Source organism: Ischnura elegans, chromosome 8 (assembly GCF_921293095.1).
Source record: "Ischnura elegans chromosome 8, ioIscEleg1.1, whole genome shotgun sequence".
In the NCBI taxonomy this organism is placed as follows: Eukaryota; Metazoa; Arthropoda; class Insecta; order Odonata; family Coenagrionidae; genus Ischnura; species Ischnura elegans.
The window spans coordinates 23,966,623-23,993,748 of NC_060253.1; the positions used below are offsets into that span (position 1 = coordinate 23,966,623).

General features: G+C 38.6%; 2 protein-coding genes across 2 annotated transcripts in view; both read right to left on the reverse strand.

The window, feature by feature from the left end:
• LOC124163460 (RAB11-binding protein RELCH homolog) overlaps positions 1-19,595 on the reverse strand; it is a 36,928-nt gene extending 17,333 nt beyond the window's left edge. Inside the window, exons 1-13 of the mRNA XM_046540380.1 lie at positions 18,942-19,595; positions 18,700-18,861; positions 18,192-18,355; positions 13,551-13,736; positions 12,398-12,483; positions 11,538-11,978; positions 9,512-9,734; positions 6,875-7,004; positions 4,969-5,114; positions 4,514-4,654; positions 2,805-2,984; positions 2,028-2,235; positions 271-442 (exon numbers count right to left, since the gene is read on the reverse strand). Of these exons, the coding sequence (XP_046396336.1) occupies positions 271-442; positions 2,028-2,235; positions 2,805-2,984; positions 4,514-4,654; positions 4,969-5,114; positions 6,875-7,004; positions 9,512-9,734; positions 11,538-11,978; positions 12,398-12,483; positions 13,551-13,736; positions 18,192-18,355; positions 18,700-18,861; positions 18,942-19,212 (2,510 nt within the window). The 5' untranslated portion in view covers positions 19,213-19,595. The remainder of the gene's footprint in view (positions 1-270; positions 443-2,027; positions 2,236-2,804; positions 2,985-4,513; positions 4,655-4,968; positions 5,115-6,874; positions 7,005-9,511; positions 9,735-11,537; positions 11,979-12,397; positions 12,484-13,550; positions 13,737-18,191; positions 18,356-18,699; positions 18,862-18,941) is intronic.
• A 1,870-nt stretch (positions 19,596-21,465) lies between these two features.
• LOC124163834 lies at positions 21,466-23,016 on the reverse strand. The gene has a single exon (XM_046540937.1). It carries the CDS (start codon positions 23,014-23,016, stop codon positions 21,466-21,468), a length of 1,551 nt encoding a protein of 516 aa, XP_046396893.1.
• Positions 23,017-27,126: the final 4,110 nt, after the last annotated feature.

Sequence of the window (27,126 nt, forward strand, 5' to 3'; positions counted from 1 at the left end):
ACTAACCAAATTCCAAAAGAGTTTCGTTCCCGCACTGAAACTTGTCATATGACTGCCATGATGCATAAATATCTCCATAAAAAAGCATAATTATAGGAAACACATCAAACTGTATCATTTTTAGGGCTTTACGTCAATTTAAAATGCATCAAAATGCAGACTTAAAAAGTTATTACAATGGTCATACTTGTTCAAACTCACCTGATGCATTCGAACTCACCATACTATACTGTACCCTGATTTCCTTGACCAGAAAAAATTCAGACTCACATTTCGTCGATAAGCCACTCGAGCTGTGGCCACGTCTCGGGACACTCCTGCTCCATCAACTCTTGGAAGATTCCAGCGAGTAGCCTCACGTCCTTCATGTCACCTGTCTTGGCATCGTGGAATATGGCTGGATCAAAGAGGCCGTGGCACAGGCACGTAAACCCTTTGCCCCCTGTGAAAGACAATAAAACGATGAATGTATGGATGGGTCAGTTCAGTACTCGATGGTTGTTGAGCTCAGACTTGGGATCAGATTCGGAGCAAAAAACAATCAGCCGGGCATAGAAAACTTTTTCAAATACCTTTCCAATTTGGTTCAATAGAGAAATAGGCCTGTATGAATTCATTTCTTGCTTAGAGCCTTTACCTTTATAGATAGGTATGACTTTGGCAATTTTGAGAGCATTAGGGAATATCCCAAGTCTTAATGACTCATTAATAAGAAATAATATATGGTTACTGATAGTAAGGATTGACTTCTTTATAACTGTTGCTGGAATACCGTCTAAACCTGAACTGTTTTTGTTTGGTAAGTTATTTACAATTTTAGTCAGTTCAAGTTCAGTACAAGGGTCAAGATATAATGAGTTGCAAGGGGTGGAGATTGATGAGCAATAGTCTGGATTTACTGGATTAGTGATTGTCTGATGAGAGAGATAAAAATTATTAAAAGTTGATGCGATCGGCACAAAAATCTAAACCAAATATGTATACTAAAAATCTAAAAGAAAAGTGAACCTAACTAAGTTAATTCTTTCATATTCCACTATGGAAAGGTTTCACAAGGTTACGTCTGAAGTAATTAGTATAGCACAGAAATAATTTGCACAAAGCCCAATTTAAAAACTTTTCTTGAAAATTGTATAGCTGTTTTCTATAGAGGGGCTTAACGGATTAAATCACATGTAAAACAAACTGATGTGCAACTTAAAGCAGCTTTCATAATACAATAAATAAAGTCACTTTTAAAATATAGCAATAAGTGAGAAATGGGACTAAGAACCAATGTCAGGAACCACACTGGAATCAGTATGGAATTCGCTTCAAGAATTTTCCGGAGGCAAGAAACCATAATAAATATTAACTTTCATAAAAAACGCCATGGAATGCAATATTATAGGAGCCTTAATTTTCCTTAAACGACAACAGAAAGGATTGTATACAAAATTTATACATGTATTTCAAATAGCAAATGTACCACACCTTTCCACATCACAGATAAGCGAATCAATCATATTAAAGCTCTTTACATTTAAGCATCATTTTAAATTTCCCCCAAGGCCATGGGTGAATTTTTCCAACTTTTCTCTTACTTCCCTTACCTGTAGCAACCCAGTACATACATGCCACTAATCACATTAGTCTTCTGAAACATACACTGCAAATCCCTGCTTGGAAGCCAAATTATGGGCACTAAATAATCCTCTACCCATCAATACCATTGATGAAATGTCCAGATTTTTCCAGTGGCAGTGGAAACAAGACTCCAGGGCAGGCTCGCAAGGTTACACTCCTGGGGCAGGGTCTATATGCGCGAGCTTTTCACACCTGCACCCTGAAGGGGGGAGGATGGGAAGGAGAAAGGAAGGAGGCGCTGCCTCGATAGGAGCCTGACAACGCCTCCTGGGAATGGATAGGGAAGGAAGGGAAGCTTTCTCTCAACATGCCAAGCAATAAAAACAAAACACACACTTCTCAGGTTAAACAAAACAGGGAAAAGTTGGGGACTTTGGTTCATAGCTTCAGGGCTCACTCACATTTGGCAAACTTGTCCTCTGCAAAGCTCCCCTTGCGCCACACAGGCTGTGCGTCGACGACCCACGTGAGGAGGTGCGGTAGCAAGGACTTGAGCACACGCACTGTGAGGGCAGCACGCCAGTCCCCACTCAAGCCCAGGCTGCCCGAGCTGAGGGGCGAAGAGGAGGCAGGTGCCGCAGCCATCCCAAGGGGAGAGCCGGGTGGTGTCTGCCTCAGCAGGAAAGACAGAGATGCATCAATGTAATGGATTATGTTGGAAGCATACATTAAATCATGAAAAAACCTCATTAGAATAGGAATAGAATCAATAGTCTGTAGTGGTGTCTGCCTCAACAGGAAAGAGAGAGGAGATGCATGGATGCAGTGGGTTGTGCTAGAAGTAGAGATGGGTCATCAAATGGACGGCTTAGAAATTTATTGGTGTGAGTAAAAAAATCAAAGTTTTTCAATAATGAAATAGTAATAATTTGCAAAGAATTTTGAACTGTACTGAGGGCTCCCATTATGTGCTGCTAACCTGGCTGTCTCAAGAGTAACTATGAACAGCATCATTGTAATTCTAGGCAGATAGGCTATTTTGGACTCAGGTGCCATGGATATCTCAACATAAACAAAAATTGACTTACACCAATATGTTTCTCAGCCCTCCAAATCTCCCAATCCCCCTAAATATGTATATAGCTCTTAATAAACTAGCGGTCCTAAGCTAAGCGGTGGACTACTCCATAATTATACTTCAAGTTATTTGAACCAAGAATTGGAGGATCTTTCCTCACCTTCCCAATACAAGAGGTAGTTATCGACTTGAGCTTGTGCAGGAATCGATGGAAGAGGTGGGAGTGAAGTCGATCCAGCATCAAGGCCCACTGCGCAAGCACGGGCAAGAGGACATCCATGGCACATGCACGAACAAGCTCTGATGAATCACCCAGTGCAGTCACAGTCAATTCTTCACACTACACAAGTACAAGAAAAAATAAATCAATCCAAGAAGTTGAGAAGACATGACCTACAGGCATGTAGCCAGAAATTGGTAGTGGTACGTGGGTTGCCTATACTGGCAATTCTTTGTCAATTCCAATGCATCAGAAAACCATACATTTTCCCTGAAACAGCTATAATTATCATGGCTTCTGTGTATTCCTTTGTTTTCTGCACATGCCTGATTTTCTGAATTTTTTTAAAATTAAGGTTGCAGAAGCTGACATTGTCTGATTATGAGAAAATTTTGGATGTATTTCTCCACCAGTTTTAAATAAAAAAGGCAAAAAATAAAAAAATGCTGAACACTTAGCAAGTCATTCTATGTTCTTCAATACGTCTACTAAATCTTAATGCAACTGTCATCCACGATTACATCAAACTTGTGCACATGGCCAGCACCGTAATTCTTTTGTTTTTTATTAAATGCATATTGAAGGTTATATTCACATATTATAAGCTTATATCATTAGTAGAGATACGTGAAAATCACACTTTCATTTTTATTTTATCGCACTTTCAATAACAGTTTATCGCATTTTGTAGCGTCTATTTTTTATTTTCATAATGAGGTAGATGACGATGAAATGTAATGAAACACAGTTGTATGAGTAAATACGGAATATTTTAAATAATTATGTTGTAGAACAATAATAAATTAAGGAATAAGTCATACAGTGGCGGAGGTGTAGCTTGCCCGTACCCACTTGACGTTCGTGGCCACATAGAGTCCCAGCCAACTAGCAGCTGGCCAATCGCTCACATGCTTTAAGCGGTGAGTGTCGGCTGAGCATTTAAACTGCGCTCAGCACAAAATGTACGAATTTTGCCGTCGAAAAGGCAAATTTGCATAAAAATATCATAACAATCCAGTTAAGGAATATTGCATTATATCGAATATCTCATCGCATCTATATCGCATTTATCGCATTTGCGATTTTCACGCATTCTAATCATTAGTTATGCTTTACTGCATTTATTGCAAACCATAAATTAAATTAAGAATTGACAAATACTTTAAAATTAGAATAAGTAAAACGTAAATTTCACTATGCAACAGGGTGTCATGAAAGGAAAAGCCAATCTCGCGTGCATTAAAAAGTATGCATTCTTCTTAATGTTGTTCTCGTAGAGTCATCAGCATTATTTATGTTTTAATGATTAATTTAGCGATAAGTTCTTGTAGAAATAGTATTAAAGAATCGAACCAACCTAATGGGCAACCCTTCATGTAAGACCCAACCATCGTCAACAGATTTAATTAGAATCATGGATGATCTGTGCTGTGTATTCGAAATTCGAATGATTAATAAATTTCACTCATTGAATATCAAATAGAGTAAAAAGCTCATTATTCGAGGTATTCGATGAATCGACAATTCGAAGGTCCCATCCCTAATTTTTACCAATTATCTGGTTCTCACTTAACATCTATTAGTACCGATAATTAGGAGTTAACTGTAGTGAGAAATTTAAAGCTAAAGTTAATGAAATTGTATAAGACCTGAAAATATTTGTCCTTATCGTCGACAAAGGCAACCACAAGCGCTATGCTGGTAACTACTGCGGCCCGGACTTCTTCCTCTGTCTCCTCGAGTAGCATCTGCTGCAGCATCGAGAGCATCAAGGAGTTTCTCACTGTGGCCTGAAGAAAAACATAGTTACAATCCTGTGCTAAAAATTAAATATTTTATCATAAACCTTGTTATTACTTTACAGTTTCTGCATAATATATTGAACTATTATCTGAATAGGTATTTTTATTCTTCACAAATATTGCAAAATGATCTATGAAAAAATTAACAATTACTCACCTCCAAATTCATCACATTAGCATTGTTTAAGCGGCTGAGATATTTAGCAAAACTTTTTTTGACAACCAACTGATTTAAGCAAAAACAAATTAAAATTAATAACATTTGAATAGCAATTTTTTTAAATTTAATAAAAACAACAAACCGAGACATAAGGTGCCAATGCACTGCAGGACTCTGCCACAAGAAGTCTTCGCTCCATATGTCGATGACCAATTTGCTCCCAGCATTGAGGTAAGATTTCACCCTCAACCAATGAGAGACCCGAACACTTAGCAATGGCAACTATGCCTGGAACAAATCAAAAGACAACAATTGGTTGGCAGTGTTTTCTTACCATAGTAAATATCTTTAAGGCTAACCCATGTTCATAATGTCTTATTGCCAATCTTCAAGTAAAGGGAGAGAAATTGATAATGCCACAAAAACACCCTTCAACATCTCATTAGAGGTTTACCTAGGTGCTAACACCTTAAAAACAAGTGAATAAGCATCTGACAACGTGACCCTTAAGGGATTTCTTACCACATTTGACTTGCATGGCAGCCGGTCTTTAAGAAAAACAAGTGGACTGACATTCAGAAAAAACACCCAAATTTATGGACATCTATAACCACTTAATGTTTGCGGGTGAGCTTTTGTGAGAGCCTGGACACCATCGGAAAGTTTTGCTGATGGGGGAGGGGTGAGATAGATGAGGAGCGAACTTACAGTAGCCAAATTACATACATATCCGCCATAGTTTGCCACTTAAAACGTTGGTGCCAAGACAATATACCTACTCATTTGGAAGGTATTGAGGATAATCCTCTCACAGAAGCCCATGACATTGTCAGCTACCATGCTGAATGAGGCACCGTTGGTGAAAGGCATACTTGAAGATATGCAAGGAGAACATGTGAGGTTTGGCAACACTGCTCTATAAGCAGATTCACAATGTTAACTCGACGGAGGTCTGAGAGCGAATGACTGAGGCCATGCCAACAGTCCAGCCGCCAAGAGTTGTCCGATGACATTTCGAGATAGGGGGCAAGGCTGCCAGGTAAGAAAGGGAAACGCCCACGTCACTAGCAAACAAAAGGGTTCCGTGAAGAAAGGAGCCAGAAGGGACGAGGAGCGCAAAGGACCCAAAGGAACAATCCCTTGTTTTGGTGATTCTAAAGGCCGTTTTACATGGTACACGGAATTGCGCAATCTGACGTACGTGCGAAGGTGCAATCAAAATTGCTTCGTGTAAAGCGGTGAATTGCTAGAACACATGCGAGAATACGCGGATGCGAGATGGCAAAATAGCCCCAGTTCTAATTTTGTTCATGCATTTGTGCAATTCCACGCCATTTTAGAAATTAATGCAGCTCTAAGCCTGCGCAATTCCGTGCCCCGTGTAAAACGACCTTGAGAAAGGGATTGTTTTGGTGGCTCAGGCTTGTTTCAGTGCTTCATATGCATGTGACAACGTTGTATGACTAGGTGAGGTTGTGAGGTACGTTTGGGGGAAAGCTATTGGCTGCAAATCGTGTTGGCACAGGGTTCTCCGCCCCTCCTTTTGAACTTCCATCGGACAACTCTCGCCGGTTGGACTGTACCGTCTGCTGATTGGCCAAGGGAAAGTCGAATGTCGAGTAACTTTCCCTCCCCTCACCCCCACTTGCTTTAGCCACACCAGCTCACCCGCAAAGATAAATTGAACACAGAATAAACGAAAGGATCCAAGGGTTGTTTCACACATCTACTCAATTACACATGCACGAAAATAACAGTCAAAAAAGCCCACTTCTACAAAGGTTTACATCTAATAAGTCGATCATCAATTAAGATTGCACGATCCAAGACGATTCAGCCATCAACTCTCATCATCCATCAACACACTACCACTGGGTTCAGCCTTCGTCATCTTCTCATCATCTCACCAGAGCAGTCAGCAGACATTTACACATTGATTCGCACATGTTCACGCATCGTGTAATCAGACTTTAAGGCCTTAAAAATGTGGATGAAGGATTGCACAAAGAATACGACACAATGCATGTTCTAGGCATGTAAAACCCCACCTGCAAGAATGGTTTGTCTCTCCTCAGGAGTTGGCCTTTTCTTGAGATTGAAGAGAAGGCTGAGGAGTCGATTTCTTTCGGAGGGATCAGGGTGCAGCCACACTGTGCAGATCATCAAAGGTATCAACTCCTGTAGGACAAGCATACATTATAAATTAAAAGTCATAAGTAGAGATGGGTCGGTTCCGGGACCCGGTTCTCGGTAGCCGGTACTTGGACTTTGGAACCGGTATATATCAAGAATCAATTGCATACAGTCGGTACCATGGAACTGGCTCGGAAAGGTGGCGAGGATTTGAATTTGGCACCCAAATCCTAGATGGTCAGCAGCGTTTTCAAGGCCATTGCCAGTGTCTTGCATGATATTCTTTCAGTTTTCATTCACAACTTAAAATACCATAAATTAAAGACAGCATTATCAGCAATTCTTTTAAACTCTTTTATATGCTCAATCTTCTTTTTGCTGTTGCAATCATCGCAATGTAATGATGTAATCAGATAGTTTTACAAAACTGGGCTATTCAAACAAGAAATACCATATTTCTCTGAATATAGTCCCCCTCTGAATGTAGTTCCCCCCCCCCCCCTATTTTTGAGGCTTCAGTTTTGGGAAAAGTTAAAAAAATGCGTTTGAATATAGACCCCCCCTTTACTTTTACCACAGGCTTTTTTGGAAAAAAAGGGGGGCTATACATATTCAGACATATACGGTAATGGAAATATTTTTATTATTGACGTTGGCAAGAGTTCGTCTTTGCTTCTGCAATCACTGTGTGTTTTTTTGTTATAATCAAATGACTATTATCTTATGCAATTTTGAATATACATATTTCGACCCATTTTAGCTCTTAAAAATTGGTGGTCCTTATAATTACTCCGTAAGTAATTCATAATCATAATTATTTGATTTGCAGTGTCCGGGTTTGAAAAAAAGATTTTAAAAACAATTTAAGCTGCATGGCAGAATACGGAATATATTTTGAATTGAAGTTACAACAAATTAAAGGATTATGTGGTCAGAAGTTGGGAGAGCTTCACTAATGATCCTGGTGCTATGCTAATTATCCATGCAGTATGTTAACTGTGCTCCAAACATATTTCACACAACCCTTCAAAATCAACATCGATCACTATTGTTTTCAGTGAACACCTGTTCAGTACTGTATGCAATATATATTTCTGTCATAAAAGATTAGATTAGGTCCAGATAGGAAAAAATGTTGAATTTTTTAAAACAAAACCTGGAGAAAGAACTAAATAGTTTTAAAAATAGGATTAATCCCATTGGCTGCCTGATTTAGTTTGTCATATAGATCGATCATGCATTCTTTAACAACCAGTTACTTAAACTTTTTGATTAGGTAAAGAAAATTATGGAAACGATCGGAAGTTTTTTGTTACAGTTTCCCAGCTTATTCATGTCTTTACTGAAATTGTTTCCATTCATTTCCTGTGGTTGTTCATTAAGGACTAGCCATTAATTCAGATAATAAGAACTCATCCTGGGAACCGAGTACCAAGAACCGAGAACCAATGGGGAACAACCGGACCACTGCCAATATCCTAAAAAATTTAAGAACCGACTCATCTTTAGTCATAAGTATCACAAAACCCATACAACAAGATGGTATTTTCATCAAAAACACCCATTTCAGTTCACAAATATGTAATGAGAATCAGTGCTGTAGTTGGGAAAAAAATTTAGGCAGTACTCAACAAAAATTGCCAACATCTGAATATGTATTTTGTATCCAGCCGTGATTGAAATGTCAAACTTCAACTCTTATATTAGTTCCAAATTGTGCTACGACATAACTCTGAACAAGTAAATAATCACTTCCGATTTTTCTTTCTGAAATCCATTGAAAAATTTACAGTAGGGCTATTATTCACAAATGTAAAAAGGTAGCTAAACTGGTAAGCTTATAAGGAGTTTGGAATTTGGGGGTATGCCGTACCAGCCCAACTCCAGCACTGATGAGAATATGGTGCTTAATAATTACAGCAAATAAAATTCAATACCATTATGTGAAAAAATAAGACTATGGTAAAGTTCACTAGAATTAAGTTTGCAAGTACGACAGCTTTCAATGCTTTTTCATCATTTTCAGGTAGCCCATCTGTTTGCCAAAACAACACCAGAGTCAATAGAAAAACAACTAAGCTTCTAAGAACACTGCAGGACATCACTAATTTTTTTTAAACTGAAATCTCAGGGATAATACTGTACAATAAACTTCCTTTGAAATTAAAAGCTCTGCATGGTCAGGAAAAAAGATTCAAAAATACTTAGAAAGGTATTCGAAAAAATTGTATTGTACACTACATTATTTAGAGAGACAAATGAAATTACAATAAGCAATCACTTTATGTCATTTTGTGAATAATTTGGTACGGAATTTTTTGAAAATATTTTTTGCTAATTTATTAATAAAGATATCCATACAAAATCAACAGTCCATACATTGGTGATATTGTTATTATAGCAAAAAAAAACTATCTATTTAAAAAAATTCTCAAATTCAAAATCAATTTCTATAAAACTTAGCATGGACAACCCAGTTCGTCTTATAGTCAATAAATTTAGACGTTAAAATGAGTAAATTGAAATTCAACCTCCTCCCCACCCTCCCTTACCTCTCTCTGAGTAAGCACGACGTTCGGCACAATCCGTGGAAGACTGCGTGCCAGGAGATGGGCCACTCTTAGGATTCGTGCATCAGCCCCCATGTCATGGCAGACTCCATCAGCCGGGGTATCATCCGGTGCCAGGATGTCCTCAACAAGAGAACCCTCTCGCCGTGATGTGTTGACAAAGCAGCGGGAGAGCACCTCATGTCGGAAAGCACTCGGCAATTTCCTGAAAAAGAAATGAAAGCACAAAAACCATTCAGATAAGTTTCAATTGAGAATTTTTTGGAAGAAATAAAACAGTAGGTATACATTTATTAATAATATATACACAATGCCAGGCAATGCAATGCTATCAGAACCACAATTTTCCTAAATCAACAAGAAAAATGGTTACACATCCAATTTATATATTTCCACAAGTAAATTTACACCGTCTTTATGAGTCAAATTTGAAAGAAAAAGACAGCCCATAGATTGGCAGTTATATTCATTCACATGTCACAGCATTAACTTTCCCTGACCCTTAAAAATGACTCCCCAACTTTCACTGATTCCCCTGACCGAATTCAAATCCACTGAGTGCCTTCATTTTTCTGCCTGCAGCAATCCTGAAAAATCTTCCTTCGAATCATCGTGAAATAAAAGATGTCTCAAAGTCATCAGGCAAATCATTGCTGTTGACTCACCTTCAGTGGTGGTTTGAGGATGGGGGTGGCCACCACGCTTACCCCTCAATTATTTCTGGAGAAATTGAAAAGATATGTAGTTAACTTTAAGTTGGCTCTCCAATATAAGGTTTCATTCCAACAACTCAACAACGTTTAAAAATAATGGATGAACATAAGCACTTGTCTATGCGTGTCAGATCTAATACTCATTACCAGAGCAAGGTATGCATACCACCAAGGCACTGTGATGAACTGTCCCCCCAAAACAACAGCACCGTAATACAAGAAGAACCAGACCAGTAATTTTGACTGGTAAACTCTACTTACTTAATCATATTGCCCACAATTTTTTTTTCTGTTGTTTTAATTTTCCTTACTTTTATTTATTTTTTATGGTACATATTCTGTTAAAATACAATTTAATTTTTTCACGTAAAAATGAAGTTATACCACCGGTACACCTTTAAAGACCAACACCCATCAAAATGACGAGTCAGACGTTTCTACTTCATTTGTAACGGTAATACATACGTGTTTTATTCAGAAAATCACTACACTAAACACCGCCCTGCCATTTTGATGTTTTAGTTAGCACATTTATGCATTTCATTTTGAATGGATATGAGCAGCATATTTTCCATACATAGTGGCGATTGGTGACTGCTGTTCATTTAAATTTTGTTATTATAAAATGATTTCTCAAAATAATTACTCAGTCGTCTTGATAAATAAAGAAAAAGGTAATATTCAATGAAGTTATCAATTAATTTTTACATAAATAAAGAAATATTTAAAATGATTACTAGTAGTCATAGCCGTACACATCATAGTAGCCATACACCCCAGTCTTTCTAGTGTTAACCCCTAAATGACGAGACGCCAAATTTGAAATTTCGGGCGCACTTGAATTTTTCGAATGCTCGTATCTCTGAAAGTTCGTAAATCCAATGCGCATAGGAAGAGGTCTAAGTGTACGTCCAATTTACAAGCGTTAATGAGTGGGTCACCATAATTCCACAGGAATGAAGCTTATTGCATAATGTTGAGTGCATATTGAAGTATCTCCTACTGAAGAAAGAACCAAAATTGACACTCTCGAACACAGTACAAAAAGAGAACCTAAAGGTATATCATTGATGATATCGCAGGAAAGTTTATATCCACCTAAATGCCTTAGTAGGTAATAACGAAAATTTCGTATTAGCATTTCTTTTACTATAGACTGGGTAGGCCTTTTCGTCGGGACCAACCAATTGCTTCGTAATAACGAGAACTTCGTAATAATGTTGTTCGTATTAACGAGGGTCTACTGTACTCAGAAAATACATTTAATTGGAAGGGGTTAAAGCACCCCTGCTCACCTTCCAGCAGAGCTTCCACTGGGCAGCCACTCAGACACATCCTCCGCTACTTTCTGAGGAGTCATCTCGGAGGGCATTTGCGGAGACGAGGTGGACGCCATCGAGTTGAGCGTGGGTGTGGAGGGGTGCTGTTTAAGTGGGTCGTCCACCCTAGTCCAGCCACCTGTCTCGCTCGCTGCACCCGACGACAGTGAGGAGGACCCTGGGCCGCCCCCACTGCCCCCTCCCCTACCACCCCTACCGTCCACCACTTCCCCTCCGACGTCCATCTCCTTCCCCCTGCCTTCCTCCCTGCCCACAATGCCCTCTTCCTCCTCCTCGTCCTCCCGCCCCACCATCTCAAAGCACTCGGGCGACGCCCCCCCACCCACGCTGCTCGGGGCTGAGACGTCCTCCATGTCCACTTCACCCCCACTCACGTCCCCAGCACCATCCTTCTGCCTGCAAATACATCATTCCAAAAAGTGCAGAGCTGACTCAAACGAACACCCAAAGATTGAAAGAACAGAGGCCACTCAAGGCTGGTTTACACAAAAAATTAGCTCTAAATTAACCAAAGGAAGCACTAGGCGCTTATATTGCAGTACCCATACCCATAATGGTATTCAGAGAAAAATTTGTGTGAAAGTGCACATTAGGCAGTTTACACAAAAGTATTAATAAAAAATGTAGGGAGCACTTAGCACTTAAGATTGTAATGCCCGTACACCAAAAATAGTGTTAATAGAAAAAATTAGTGCAGAAACTGGCAATATCACGATGAAAATTAGTGCAGCAATATAAAATTGGTTAAATGTTTAAAAGGTATATGGACTAGGTTAATTATATTAACCTACAGAAAATAAAAACAAAGAACTTACCCATTAGCATCAATCAATGCCTGAAGCTCTTGCTTTTCCTGCTGTAACACTGAGATTTGCTCCCTCATGAGATCAGCCTCCATTATCTATGAAGAGATAAAAAAATGTAATTGAGTCAGCAACAATACTAGCTGTCAGAACATGCTCCATGAGGTATATTTAAGATTTTCTGCAAACCTAATGAGTCCAATTCATTACCATTCACTGACCAAGAACAAAGTCAAATCAAAATGCTATGAAATAAACTGGGCACAATTGCTTTATTCTTCCGTGTTAACCTTACAGTATAACCTTTTGTTGAATTTACTGTACCCCTTATATTCGGTGAAACAAGAGGGATATCAGATTACTTGCCCAAGGTATGTAACTGGCAAAGCAATAATTGTAACCACATGGAGCTACACTCTCATTTGAAGCTCTGGCTGGCATTTGATTTAGAAAAATATAATGAGCAATTATCCAAAAAATAAAATTTGATTTCAACCCAATTAAATGCCAATACATCATTAATTATATAATTACAAGGAATGGAATGAGTTCCTTAATGGAACTTCCTCAGAACCTCCTTAACGAATGAGTTTCTGATAAATATGTCTGCAGAGTGGTAGTGTAACACTGGGTTGGTTTCCAGGTTTACTCCATGCTTTCATCAAGGTGATAGTGATGTTCCTCGTACTCGGCAGTAGGCATTCTCAGACCAGATTGAACAAGGAGAACTTTTGAGTCAGTACAGATGAAAACCGAAAACCAATCCAGAGGTTAAAATCATGAATAAACTAATGCAACATGTGGTATCAACATTGAAACATGCATTCAAAATTATTGTATTTTGTAGTAAATAGCATAGCATTACTACTTCAATTACGCAGCGCCAGTAGAAGAGTAGATATCGCTAAACAGTTATTGGTACTTTTGTCTTATTTTGACTGAACCCAGAGTTGAGGAAAATCTGGAAGATAGCTTCAACTAACAATAAGTGAGATCTATCTTTGACACCACGTCATATTATAGCAAAAACTATACTAAGCAAATTTATACCTAGAGCCTGTGCTTGAATGCTCCCAAAGAGCCATGGAAGCAAATTTCCCACAGAACCTTGAGCCTTGATAAGACAAGAATTTTGATGGATAAAAGGACAGAAATTTTTAATCACCAGATCATGCAGTTGGCCCATCCGCTCCGCATCACTCTGAGACTCCTCTTGGCATGGATCTGTGGTCTGACAGCTGGCGTCCGACTTCATATCACTTGACCACTGGCGACTAGACTCCCGGAACAAGAATAACAACTCTGGAGGTTTCGGAATATTGAGGCCAACATCATCCCAATCCTCAAAATCCTAAAAAGCAGAGAATATCCGGCGAAAGAAATCAAAATTCATGCAAAGGCTTCCCGGATGCAATCGTATCTTATGGGCATCCACCACATTATTTGATGCCTCATGACATCAGTTCAAACTTTCACCAAAACTGTAGTCATCAGACAGCAAACAATGAGGAGGAAACCCAGGAAACATAACAGCAAAAAAATCACAATAATTTGCCTCAACATTTCATTTAAAAAGTAAGAAACAGTCAGGAAAAAAGGTAAAATCTTAACCTCTGGCTATATGATACAAGAACAAGTTATGCATAGATTAATGAACTCGAGAATGAACACAACATACTTCTCTTAATCATCCAACTTGTATGAATGCATGAACATAAAATATAACCTGTTCTGATTTGGTTCATGTGCATGAACCAAATCAGAACAGGTTATATTTTATGTTCTCATATTTTTTATGTTTATGTATTCATATGAATGATTTTAGAACATGTATGTTTATGCATTGTGTAGCCGGATCATTCTCCTGTAATCGTGCATAATTATGTCCATGGGCTGCCATAAAAAAAAACAATAATATTAAAACAAAACTAAACTGACTTATTATTTTATGTAGCCTTTTATTACTATTAGTGACGAATTAGTGAAGAAAAAATTATACTTCCCAAATTTAATGTCTACATCCGTCATGTCCGTGGGCAGTCTCACATAGATTTCCGAAGGGGTGTTTATTGTATTAACAATCTTTATTAAATACTTTATCATGAAATCTGTCATTGAAAAATTAAAAACTATATAAACATTCCAAAATAGTCTTTTTGGACTGTTTCATTAGATACTCTATTCATATAAATAAAAGAAAGTCAAAAATCATGTTAGTTACACCATTTACAACTCGAGAACGGCTGCACCGGTTTTAAAGATATTAGGTTTTCTGGATTTGCATGAGCCCCTGATTACAGAATAAACATTTTTTAAATAGCAGAAGTTCAAGAAAAAAATTAATCTTGATTCTGGAGGTATTCTTTTAGGAGTTGGTAACACTGCAAAAGCTATCAAGTCGCTCAAAACTAGAAGATTGTTTTTTGTTTTTACCAATTTAATGACTGAGCTTCATAATAATATAACAAATTTTTTAATAATTAAAACATATTTAAATATTAAAATCAAGCTAAGCACAGGTTGAGTTGAGATATCAACAAACACGTCTCTACCCTGTGCGTAAACAAATCTCCAAGCAATTGTTGATTATTGGTAATGGCTGTGTTCCTGACGACGAATCAAGCAGATTGATTTCTTTTCCTTGGAATGCTTGCAATTTTGTTTCATTGAAAGAGCTGTCTACCCGAACATCATTGATAACCACAAAAATCAAAAATGGTTGAGTGAGCGAGCAACTTTGGCAGCTAAGAACGGAGATGTAGATGAATTCAACTTAGAAATTCCAAGTTCAAGAATACATATAATAGTCGGTACCCTGAATGCACTCAAATCTATTGATTATGTAACATGCAAAGACCAAGTTACCAACAATCCATCTGAATTTTTAAACCTCTTAGCTGTGCCTCGCTTACGACTGAACATTTTACAGCTAAAGGTTGGCTCGGGGGTCATGATGCTTCGAAATCTAAACCAACCAAAAGTATTTAAAGAAATGCGTTTGGTGATTAAATAAAACTGATAATCAATGTGATTCACGTGACTATACTCAAGAAAAATTCAAGGATAAGGAAGTTCTCATTACGAGGATTCCCATGATCCCAACGAAATACCTTCCCAGTTTAAACGAATTCAGTTTCCAATTCGTGTTGCATTTGCAATGATGATAATCAGATCACAAGGTGAGTGGCTGTGGCCTGAATCTAGAAAACACATGTTTTTCTCATGGTCAATTATAAGTGGTATGTTGACGAGTTGGCAAACCATCCGCTTTATTTGTCCGTGCACCTGATAACAAAACAAAAATTGTGTATCAGATATGCTTGGCGTAAGAGAATAATCTGAATGTATAGGGTAGACCAGGGCATGTTAACTCAGTGCACTTCTCCGAACCTAGCAATAACTAGCATGCCAAAAGTTATTAAATATTAATGCTGCTCCATAGGGGCTATTCTCACGCAATTTTGAGCGTCAGTCAAACAACTTGCGTAAACTTCACCCAAGAACTGGACATGTTTACAGACTTTGACCTTATCACATTTTTTTCACTTTAAAACACAAATTGTCCAACAACTGAACCCACAAAATTTTGACTTTGATAACTGCTTTATAAGACCGAAATGTCTAAATTTTTTTAAGTTATAACATAAAAATTAGAAAATGCATTGAAAAAACCTGCGCATACGCCCCCCGGTCTATCCCATGTAGATTTAATAGAGAAAATGTTTTCCTAACAAGCCATTGTTACACATATTTTGTTGCAATTTATCGATTTTTTAAATTGCATTACAACAAGTCAAAAATTATTAAAATCAGTAGAGCCACTATTGATTTATAAATGGTGTAACTAAAGTTTTCGTTGATTATAAGGCGGTACGAAGTATGCCGGGTCAGCTAGTTTTTTTTATAAAATAATTAACATTTGTCCTACCCAAAAAAGCAATGTCAAGGGACACACAGGAAAAGGGGGAATACATCATAGGAGATGGTGGCAGCCCTGAACAACCAGAGCGCAGAGAAGGAGATTGTCAGCAATATTAGGTAGTTTGAGTTTACACTTATTTCAGAGACTATTTTAATGCTGGAGGAAAAGGTTTAGTTAAGTTTGTTTAAAGAGCCAAGATCATCAGTCATGTCCATGGATCATGGACATATACAAAGAAATAACTCTGCACCTTTTACTAATTACGATTGCCTATTGTCGGTCCCAACTATAACTTAATTTAGAGGAAATCGTCATATCCGTGGACATCATGTCCGTAGACATTTTGTCCGAGAACTCTGCAGTCCACAGACATGAGAGATAAGTAAGTAACGGAAATGATGATACGCTATGACTGGTGACAGAATGTCCAATGACAAATAAAATAAACTTTTTCCAGGAAGTAAACACAATACTCCTCTTCTGTCGTGGAAAAATATACATATGTCATGTCCGTAGACAACACAAAAGTAAAAATATAAAAAAACAGTGTAAACATTATTAACGATCTCTGCCACCTAAGTCATTAGCTTTTATGATTGACAAACTCTAATCACACAATTTTGGTTCTTATACAAACAAAAAGTTTTTATTCCCTATAGAAAATTCATGTTTTTTGGGAGAATGACCCAGCCAGGCCTTAATGGGCCATATTCATATTTCTTCTGTATAGCCCAGGGTTAAGTGGTTCAGCTGGGAATACAACAGTAGACAAAATGGCCTGATTACACGATGCATACCTTGGAAATGTTCTAAGAGATTGATGTATTTTTAGTAGAAAATAACTACAGGTAGTATGAATTCATGAACCAAATTATAAGAAGTTCTGTCCTCTGTTCAAACATTTGTACAAGTTTGGCGGTTGCATAGTTAATTTTCAGGTTCATATACTCAAACATCAACTTATGTTGATGCCTCATGTCATCAGGTCTTAAGAAAGACAGAGAAAACCTATTTACATATTTATTTTTTTAACCCCGAAAACAGCACAGATTGGCCTTTACATCGGTAGGATAGAACATAACAACGATAGACAATAACTGATATCCATGCCCTGGGCAGGGGTAATCTACCCATACGGGACTCGAACCCGTGACCTTCAGCTGGGCAGGCAAGGACTCTAACCCGCCGCCACCGAGGCCAGCAAGAGAACAGAGATATAAGACCATTGACTAACTTCAACCTATCTAAGGCTGTCAATAAAATCCTTAGATGAAAGTAAATGGCCATGGTAAATGAGTTGTCGCCTCCAACCTCAAACTAGGACCACTGACCTTGCCAATATTGTCAAAGAAATGACTTTAGACAATGAAAGGGACAATTCTGAAGCAAGTGAAGGTAGATCTAACGGTAACATGACAAATAACCATTTCCAATACTTGTTAAAAATAGGTCTTTCACTCTCCCTTGCTGCTAATTTACAAGGAAATTGTTCCCAACAGGAGGATGGCTTCATTATGAACCTCACCTGAAAATCAGCCCCTTAAAAATATTTTAGCCTCAGCCCGGCAATTAAAAATATTGTTAATTTTTCAGCCTGGCTTGAAAAATGTTCAGCCCCAGCTGGGAGAACGGAGGACTATGAGTTCTATGAATATTGACTTTTTTTGGGATGATGAAATAAGTGAAGGCAAGCCAAGGCCTAGTCTGATTATGAACAAGTCTGCAAGTGCATTACACTAAACCTTAAGTAATGAAAAGGAACGTACAACAAATTTAGTCAAACTTCAGGTAAGGGCAGGAAATTATTTGAAATTTTCAAAAATATTCTCTAACGATATACATTATCCGATACAAACAAAATTTAACCATGAAATAGTTACTCACTTGATCCTCATTTTCATCTGAAAATGTGATTGAAGTAAGCTTGTAGCCCTGCCGCATCAAATATTCATTCACTAAAAAATTTAATGCTCTCTTCTCATGTGGCTTAATTGGCTCTTTATGCAGAGCACTAACAGATCCAGATTCTGGAGCAAGGTTCTCCGATTCTGAGAGGAATCAACAGACTTCATTAATACATCTATTTCCTTGTTACACATTAAAAATATTTTTAAAACGGAAAAAATACCAGACTGAAAAAGAACATTTGAATTAAATTGAATATAAGAAGATAAAATTAAATTAAAGAAAAAACAAGTTATTTTTTGAATAACAGCATCACCAAGGTTGTCCTTCAATTACAGAAAAGTACAGGCAGAAAAAAATACTTATAAGATAATACATTACAAATAAGTACTAGAGATATGAATTGGAGATACTTGTGAGAATCAACGGCATTAATCATATACAGATTATACTGATGTAGCAGACTTAGTAGCCGCGAACGTCTTACCTGTGGCAACTGTGAGATTCGCTCTGAGTGCATTGATAGTTTCCTTAGCCTTCCGCAATTCAAATTCCAAGACTGCAACCCTTTCATCAACACCCCTTTCGCCATCCTCTGAATATCTTGTCAAATCCAAAGAATCCAATGTCGCCTGACTGGACGACCGTGCTGTCAAAAATAATTAGTATTGTTAAACACATACACTGTATGATCAAGTACATTAGAGAGAACACTGCATTGACACTAACGAATTGTTGGAGAATAGTCCGGCAATGAGGCTTGGCGCTCAAAATTTCCGGGGTTGGAAAAAAATTCCTTCAGTGTTTTGATCCCTCGGCCACGCTCAACCAGTTCAGTATGGAGCTCCAAGGCGGTGAGTAAAAAATTTTCATTGATAAGTTTCGATGCTATTTCTTCGTAGTTTAACCCATTTCCTCTGTTATTAGTAGTGCTTTTCATTTTAATCCCTTTGTTCTCATCCTCTTCATGATCGACGGGTTCACCGAGGGGTTCCATCATTGCCTCGATGACAACTTCTTACGCGTAATCCAAAAGGTAATTATCCTACATGTATTAACTTTCGGCGCAAGAAGTGTCATTAGGACGGTTTAAATGAATTTTAAAATTCATTTGAGATTATACTGCGTAGAATCAGTATTCAACACAAAGAACATCCAGTGTCGTAAGCCTTCCGAGAAACCATCACTGCCTGGCAACTAATCGTCCACTTATCACGTAAATCGCACAATCTTGGAAGCAATTTTATCGGAATTTAAACTTTTCTTTCCGCACTAGGAATGAATAATTTTAGAGTGACAACGATGACACATACCGTTTGAACGCTTCAATGCATATTTCTCCACAGAGGAAAACAATAGCTTACCGAAATGCGTCGACATCCTCATGAAAACAAGCCAAGGGTGGGAGGACGGAGGATAAGCTGATTGGCTAAGTGATTTGCAGGGAGGCTAATGGCGGCTATTTCAATGGAATGGTGAGGGTCAGCCTCAGAGCAAATATACTGAAGAGCGTTCAAGGTGGCTGCACAAAACCCAAATGCTATGGTGAACGTTGAAAACATAACCTCTGAGTTAAAATTGAAATATATTTGTAGGTTAAACATTTATTAATTGATTTTATATAAATCCTAATACTTTTACATCTTTATGTATTTATTTAGAAGCTTGATAACATTCACAGAAGCCAAAAATCGCTATTTTAAGCTGTAGTAAAAAGATTTTTAGGTGCAGTAGAAAAGTATAATCTGACATTAAACCAAGATAAATGTAAATATTCAACTAAATCTGTGAAAATATTAGGATATCTGATCGAAGATAGAGTTATAAAGCCTGATCCGGATAGGCTTGCACCTTTGATGAACCTACCTGTCCCAAATGACATGCCAGCCCTTCAGAGAACCTTAGGTATGTTTGCTCACTATTGCCGATGGATTCCCAAATTTTCAGAGAAGATTCGCCCTTTTCTGGTAAAAGGACCATTCCCGCTGTCTGAAGAAGCTGTGACAACATTCAATTCACTCAAGAAAGATGTAGCAGAGGCATCACTCTCTGCAATAGAAGAAAATACACCTTTTCGAGTAGAAACTGACGCTTCAGAGTTTGCCATTGGGGCCACCCTGAGTCAAGCCGAACGTCCCATTGCCTTTTTCTCTAGGACACTTAATGCAGCTGAGCAAAGACATTCCTCTGTTGAGAAGGAAGCTTATGCTATTGTGGAATCACTGAGGAACTGGAGACACTACCTTATCGGAAGACATTTTGAGGTCATCACTGACCAGAGGTCTGTTGCCTTCATGTTTGATCAGTATCACTCAAGTAAAATAAAGAATGAGAAAATTATGAGATGGCGACTTGAATTAGCTAATTACAAATTCGATATCGTTTACCGACCAGGCAACCAAAACACAACTGCAGACACAATGTCGAGGATTACAGCAAGTACCTACTTAGAGGGAAGAATGAACCTCAAAGAACTACATGATGCTTTATGTCATCCGGGTGTAACAAGAATGCACCACTGGGTTAGAGCTAAAAACCTGCCCTACACACTAGAAGAAATTAAAGGAGTGATTAATTCTTGCACCTGCTGCAATGAATTAAAACCTCGATTCTGTAGAAATGAAGGGCAGCTTATAAAGGCAACTTCTCCATTTGAGAGATTAAGCTTAGACTTCAAAGGACCCTTACCTAGCTCATCCAAGAACCGTTTTCTACTGACTATTGTTGATGAATATTCAAGGTTCCCTTTTGCATTTCCTTGTACAGATATTTCGGCATCTACTGTTGTGAGAGTATTGACTATGGTGTTTTCGCTCTTTGGTACACCAGCTTATATACATTCCGACAGAGGAGCTTCGTTCATGTCACATGAACTGAAATCATTTCTCACCTCCTTAGGCGTTGCTACAAGTAGAACTACTGCCTACAGCCCCCAAGGAAATGGTCAGGTCGAAAGATACAATGGAATAATATGGAAGACTGTACTTTTGACCTTAAAGTCAAAAGGGTTAAAGACAGAACAATGGGAAGAAGTGCTTCAGTCAGCACTTCACTCTATTAGATCACTGTTGTGCACCTCAACAAATGCTACCCCACATGAACGTATGTTCACTCATCCCAGGAGATCTTTCAATGGTCGCTCCTTGCCTACATGGTTAACTAAACCAGGTCAAGTTTTAATGAAAAACCATTTGCGGCACAGCAAGTATGACCCGATTGTTCAGGAGGTCGAATTAATAGAGGCAAATCCAGACTATGCATATGTAAAGCTTCCCAATGGGCAAGAATCAAGTGTTTCCATTAGACATTTGGCTCCAAGAGGGGACTTCCCAGTCAAGCTTGACGGACCTCCCTTGAGCCCATCTATTGACTCCGGAGAACTGACATCACAAAACTCCTCATGCGATGAAGAGACAGGGCAAGATAAGGGCATACCTAATTCGAGTAAGAGTGTCTCTGAACAACCCAAGAGTCCATCTCCACAGAAAGGTTCTATTACACCTTCTTTGAGCAATTTTTCCACTTCAGCAGCGATGAATATTTTGTCGGATTCTGTGTGACGTCTTGACTTAGTTATGACGGGTTTGCAGTCTGGTGTGAGATTGGCAAATAGCGATGCTGCTGGAACTCGAGCAGTAGCTAGTGAACAGATTTTAAGAGGTGTTTGTTCTCCATGGAATTCTATTTCTACAGATGAGTGACTCTTCAGAAGATCGTGCCCAATCAGGAAGTCAGCACACAGATTTTTCATGATTAACACCTTAATATTTGCATATGTATAGGTCTGAATCTTCAAGGTCAGCGTACCACATCCAGTAACATCAGAACTCAAAGAAGAATTAGCCATGGTTATCTTACCGGAGTAAGGCTTAACGACTATTCCGCATCTCTCCACAAAACGTTCATTCAAGAAACTAAGAGAACTTCCAGTATCGATAAGTGCATTTAGTTCCACTCCATTGATCAATACCTTAGTCATGGATTTTTGAAGGCATAGAGGTGCTGTTACTGCAGAAGCCAAAAACGACGTAGAAGCTGTTGAATTTGTAGATGAATGTTTAAATCTTGATTTACATACTTTTTGGTAATGTCCTTTTTTTCCGCAACCTCTACAGATAATATCCTTTGCTGGGCAAGAGTCCCTTGGGTGCCGTTTGTTACCACAAAAGAAACATTTTTCAGATCGTACCAAGGCAGCTGATGTTGTTGTAGTATCTTCAGGGCTATCTTCTCTATGGTCAGCAGCAGCAACAGGAGTTGAATCTGCTGTATTCAGATAAGACGCTGAATGTAGCTCAGCCAGCTCAAGTGACCTAGCCTGGTCATGGGCCTTCTCTAATGTGACGTTGGTGTTTTCCAGTAATCTTTCTCGAATACGAGAGCTCTTGAGGCCTCGTATGAAAGAATCCCTTATGTACTCATCTTTATATTTATCAGCTGTTACTGCTTGAAATTCACAATCTTTGCTCATTTGTTTTAATACCTGGAGATATTCATCGACTGATTCACCCGTCTGCTGAGTTCTAGATGCTAGGCAGTGTCTTGCAAATATTTCATTTCGTTTTGTGATATATAATGAATCTAGTATTTTGATGGCATCTGAGTAGTTTTCTGAGTCACTAATATACCGAAAGACGTTAGCAGATACATAATTGCAGAGTAATTGCAGTTTACCATCTTCTGAAACCTTGTTCACTTGGCCCAGGAAATTAGCAAATGTTCTTTTCCAGTGTTTCCACTTCGATTCAGCACCCACATGTGAAGGGTCAGTATCAAATCTTTCTGGCTTTAAAAGCTGTTCCATCTTACTAAAGAATTCTTGCTGAATAAATTGTAGTAAAATATCAGTTTCAGTAAAAACCTAATCAAGGTTTTATTCAGCAAGAATAACACAGTTTAAGTAAACAACTTAAGTGTTGCCACGACAAATACAATTATTAAAATTAAGATCAACAACATAGTATGTTTATACCACATAAGCATTAATACCAGGGGTGCCGGCAATAAATAAATAGGGGTGCCCCAATATTTTTTGCCGACTTACAAAAAATATTGGAGGGCCCAAACCGGGGATCTTACCCCGGTAAATTTTATAAGTAGTGAATTTTAAGTTTTTAAGCATTTTAGAAGAGTCATATGATCAAAATTAGTACCCTGTTCACTTGAATCTCGATATCTGGACTCTCCGGGGAAAATCGACCAGCACTACACATTTTTTCCTCACATCTGTTACGAATTTTTGGGGGGGCTCGGGCCTCCTCAGGCCCCATGGAGTCAGCGCCACTGATTAATACTGCAAGGGATCAGTCAATACAGTAGTGCACGCATGACCAGTCACCATGAATATGTTGATCCAATACAAAATCGTATGTTTAATACCTGATCAGCTAAGGTACGAAATTATTTCTTTTCGGTCTAAATCTTTCACTTACAAAGTAATGGATCTGCATTCACTTTCTATTTTTGTTTTGTGCAGAGTGGTACAAAAAATCCATTTAAGGAAAGTGCATGTCATTCGGTCAAAGGAGAGGGTAAGGCAATGGTGAAGGATCAGGGAAACCCCAAGCAGAAAATTATAAAATGGTGGTGGTATACCCACATGAATCAGAGTCTGAGGCATCTCTCTCCATGGGGTCTTGGCATTCATGACCAGAGGGGTTTGGCTGCTTTTGGTTTTGAGTGATAATGGGAGCCAAGGGTGGACTGGTTACCCAAGGACCTCGGTTGCAAGGTCGTTAAAGAGGCCTAATGACCTAATCTTCCCCTAAAAAAATTGAAAGGGCACATTTAGGAGAGCATGAATGTCTTGCTAACAGCAATGTTGGACAACAGAAGCAAAGCAGTCACCGTTGTGGTCTTGATTTCTCGTTCAAATTTTTAAAGCATCCAAACCATAGAGTTAAATGTGAAAACTCAACCATAAACCCACACAGCAGAAATACGTCTCTGAGACGTCTCGAATATCGCATGTTACGTCTCGGAGACATTCTGAGAGCTTCAGAGACATCTCTGAGATGTCACTATGTCCATAGGCGGATCCAGGGGGGGGGCACGAGGGCACGTGCCCCCCCCCAGACCCTCAAAAATATGCAAGATTTTTAATACGGTCCCATTATCATTGCATTCGTTTTGTATTAGGAGGTATCCTTGTGCCCCACCCAGAACAAAATCCTGGATACGGCCTTGCTTGTGCCCCTCCCAGAAAAAAATCCTGGATCCGCCCCTGACTATGTCCAAAAAAATGGTCTATTAGATGTCTCATGAGACGTCTCAGATAAGTCTCTGAGATGTCTCAAAAGAGTTTGTACTCTGGTATGCTTAAAAATGTAGGCAAAAAATAATGAAATGCAAATTATACAGTTGTGACCTACTTATCTCGATCATTTCTAGCAACGAATTTTGTGATGGATGACCTTTTGAAAATAAGAAACCCATATTAAATGTCGTGATTTTAATAATCAAAACTGCACAATTGCACCAAAAAATAATATGGAAGGCATTGATGGCGTTTAAATAAGTTTTTTTTTTTTAATTTCCTGAACGGCTCACGATTACATCTCTGAGACATTTGCGATATTCGAGACATTCGAGATCATAGTGAGACGTCTCTGAGAGGTTCGTTGCTATGTGGGAAGGGAGCAGGATGGGGGCTCCAATCCCGATGTATCTTGACGACAACAATGCAAAAGCTCTGACGAGTGCGAGAAGAATTGAGAGATTGAAGAGAAGATTGACAGGCCATTAACTCATAGGGGGTCTCGCAAGTTCTTTCATTTTACATTCCAAATTCCTAATTGCCTTGAAATCGGGAAAATAATTATCAAAGCCTACGCATGGAGTGCAGCACTGGCTGTGAAAATAGACACTGGGTTAAGAGGATAAGAAGAGACAGTTAGCATGTACCCATTTGGACTATGGTATAAACAGAATATCAAATGAGAAATACATATTGAGACAAATGAAATTGGAAAAATGCATGTTGAAACTGGTCGTAAATACAGTAAAATTCGGTTATAACGCGGGTCTAGGGGGACATAGCTTACACCCGCGTTAACGGACAACCGCGTTATAACGGGAAAATACGTGGGAAGCAATAAAAAACCCTTAAAGGTAATTTTTATAGCCAATTTATTTGCGTAATACATTATTAAAATATTTATTTTATGATTTAGACGCTCTACTTTAACGGGAGTTACTAAAATACTCTGATATTTTCTTTTGCCGCGATAGTTGATGGCGTTTCTTTGTCACGTAATTTTTTATGCTTTGCAAGTGCAACAAATGAATACTATCGCAATCACTTTGTCCCTCCAACCAATTCATCAATTCACTTATATTATGTAATAAATGGCCAGTTTTTGGCATCTCGACCTCACATTCGTCTTCTTCATTCTCGCTCTCATCTTCCGATGATGCAGCTGTTTTTGCGCGGCTCTGGACTGCAGCCACAATTTCATCGTCACTCTTATAAGACGATACAGGAGTTTCCTCGTCTTCGCGAACCCAGGCCTCGAGATCACTCACAAATAGTTTATTAGAAAGAACATCTGAGGCTTCACGTGCGTCCTCTTCCGTGAAACCCAAAAACTCGTCTTCGTCTTCCATGCTATCGCCCGCTGTATACTCGCACTTTGACCAGCAATTTAGGATTGTAGCTGAAGTTATTTTCTTCCATGCCAATCCAATATTATAAGCCATATTCTTCAGGGTGACTGTTTTCAGATATTCTTGTACCTGCAGTTCTGAATTTATGACACTAGTGAGCAATTCCCGCCGATAATGGGCTTTAAATGCTCTAATTATCCCTTGATCCATGGGCTGAATAAGAGCTGTCGTATTTTTTGGTAAAAACGAAGCCACTATTTTGCCATCCCTCGATATCAAGAGCTCAGAAGACGGATGGGCCGGACAGTTATCTAACAGAAGTAGAGCCTTCTCTTCTAACTTTTTTGATCTTAAGTGGCTCTTAACCGATGGAACAAAATCTTCATTGAACCAAGATAAAAAAATGTCTCGAGTCATCCAGGCATTCTGACTGTTTTTGTAATTTATGGGTAGTGCTGTCATATTAACGTGCTTGAAGCACCGAGGACTTCGATTTTTACCAATACACAGGGGTTTTAACTTGTGACTTCCTGATTTGTTCGCGCACAGTAATAAAGTCACTCTTTCTTTGCTCATTTTTATTCCGGATTTATTTGCCGACTTCTTAATATCAAGTGATTTTGTTGGAAGCAATCTGTAGAAGAGAGCGGTTTCATCGCAGTTATACAATTGCTCTTCAGTGTACTCACCCTCATCAATCATCTTGCGTAAAGTCCCACAGAATTCTCTAGCGGCTTCACTGTCACTGGAACGAGATTCTCCTTGCATGTTAACTTGCGCTATCCCGTGGCGAATTTTCCACCTCGATAGCCAGCCAGCAGAAGCAACAAAATCATGAGCACCACCAATTTGTTTATTTAATTTAATTGCCTGTGCTTGTAAAAGTGGACCGGATAATGGAACACCTTCACTGCGCTTCTGAACAAACCACGTAAACAAACATTCATCCACATCACCAGCAGCACTCAATCTAGCCTTTTTTCTATCAAGTCCTATTTCGTCATCCACTTGATCAACAAATGATCGTAATTTATCTTCTTCTTTCATCCAACCACGAATAGTTCCTTCAGGAACACCAAACTCCCTGAATAAACTTGATTTTGAATCACCGCGTTTCACTCTGTCGATTATGCCCAACTTTTCTTTTATTGTGTAAGTTTTCCTTTTGGCAGACATCGTTTTAACTAGGGATGGGTCGAATAGTAGATTTCTCGAATTCGAATATCGAATTCGAATATTAAATCATTGCTCGAATATTCGAATACCTCGAATTTCGAATACCTCGAATACTAAACGATGAATGTGAAAA

What these genes read in the sequence shown, in the direction of transcription:
- LOC124163834 (XM_046540937.1), bottom strand. Translation starts at nt 23,016, where the DNA reads ATGGAACAGCTTTTAAAGCCAGAAAGATTTGATACTGACCCTTCACAT.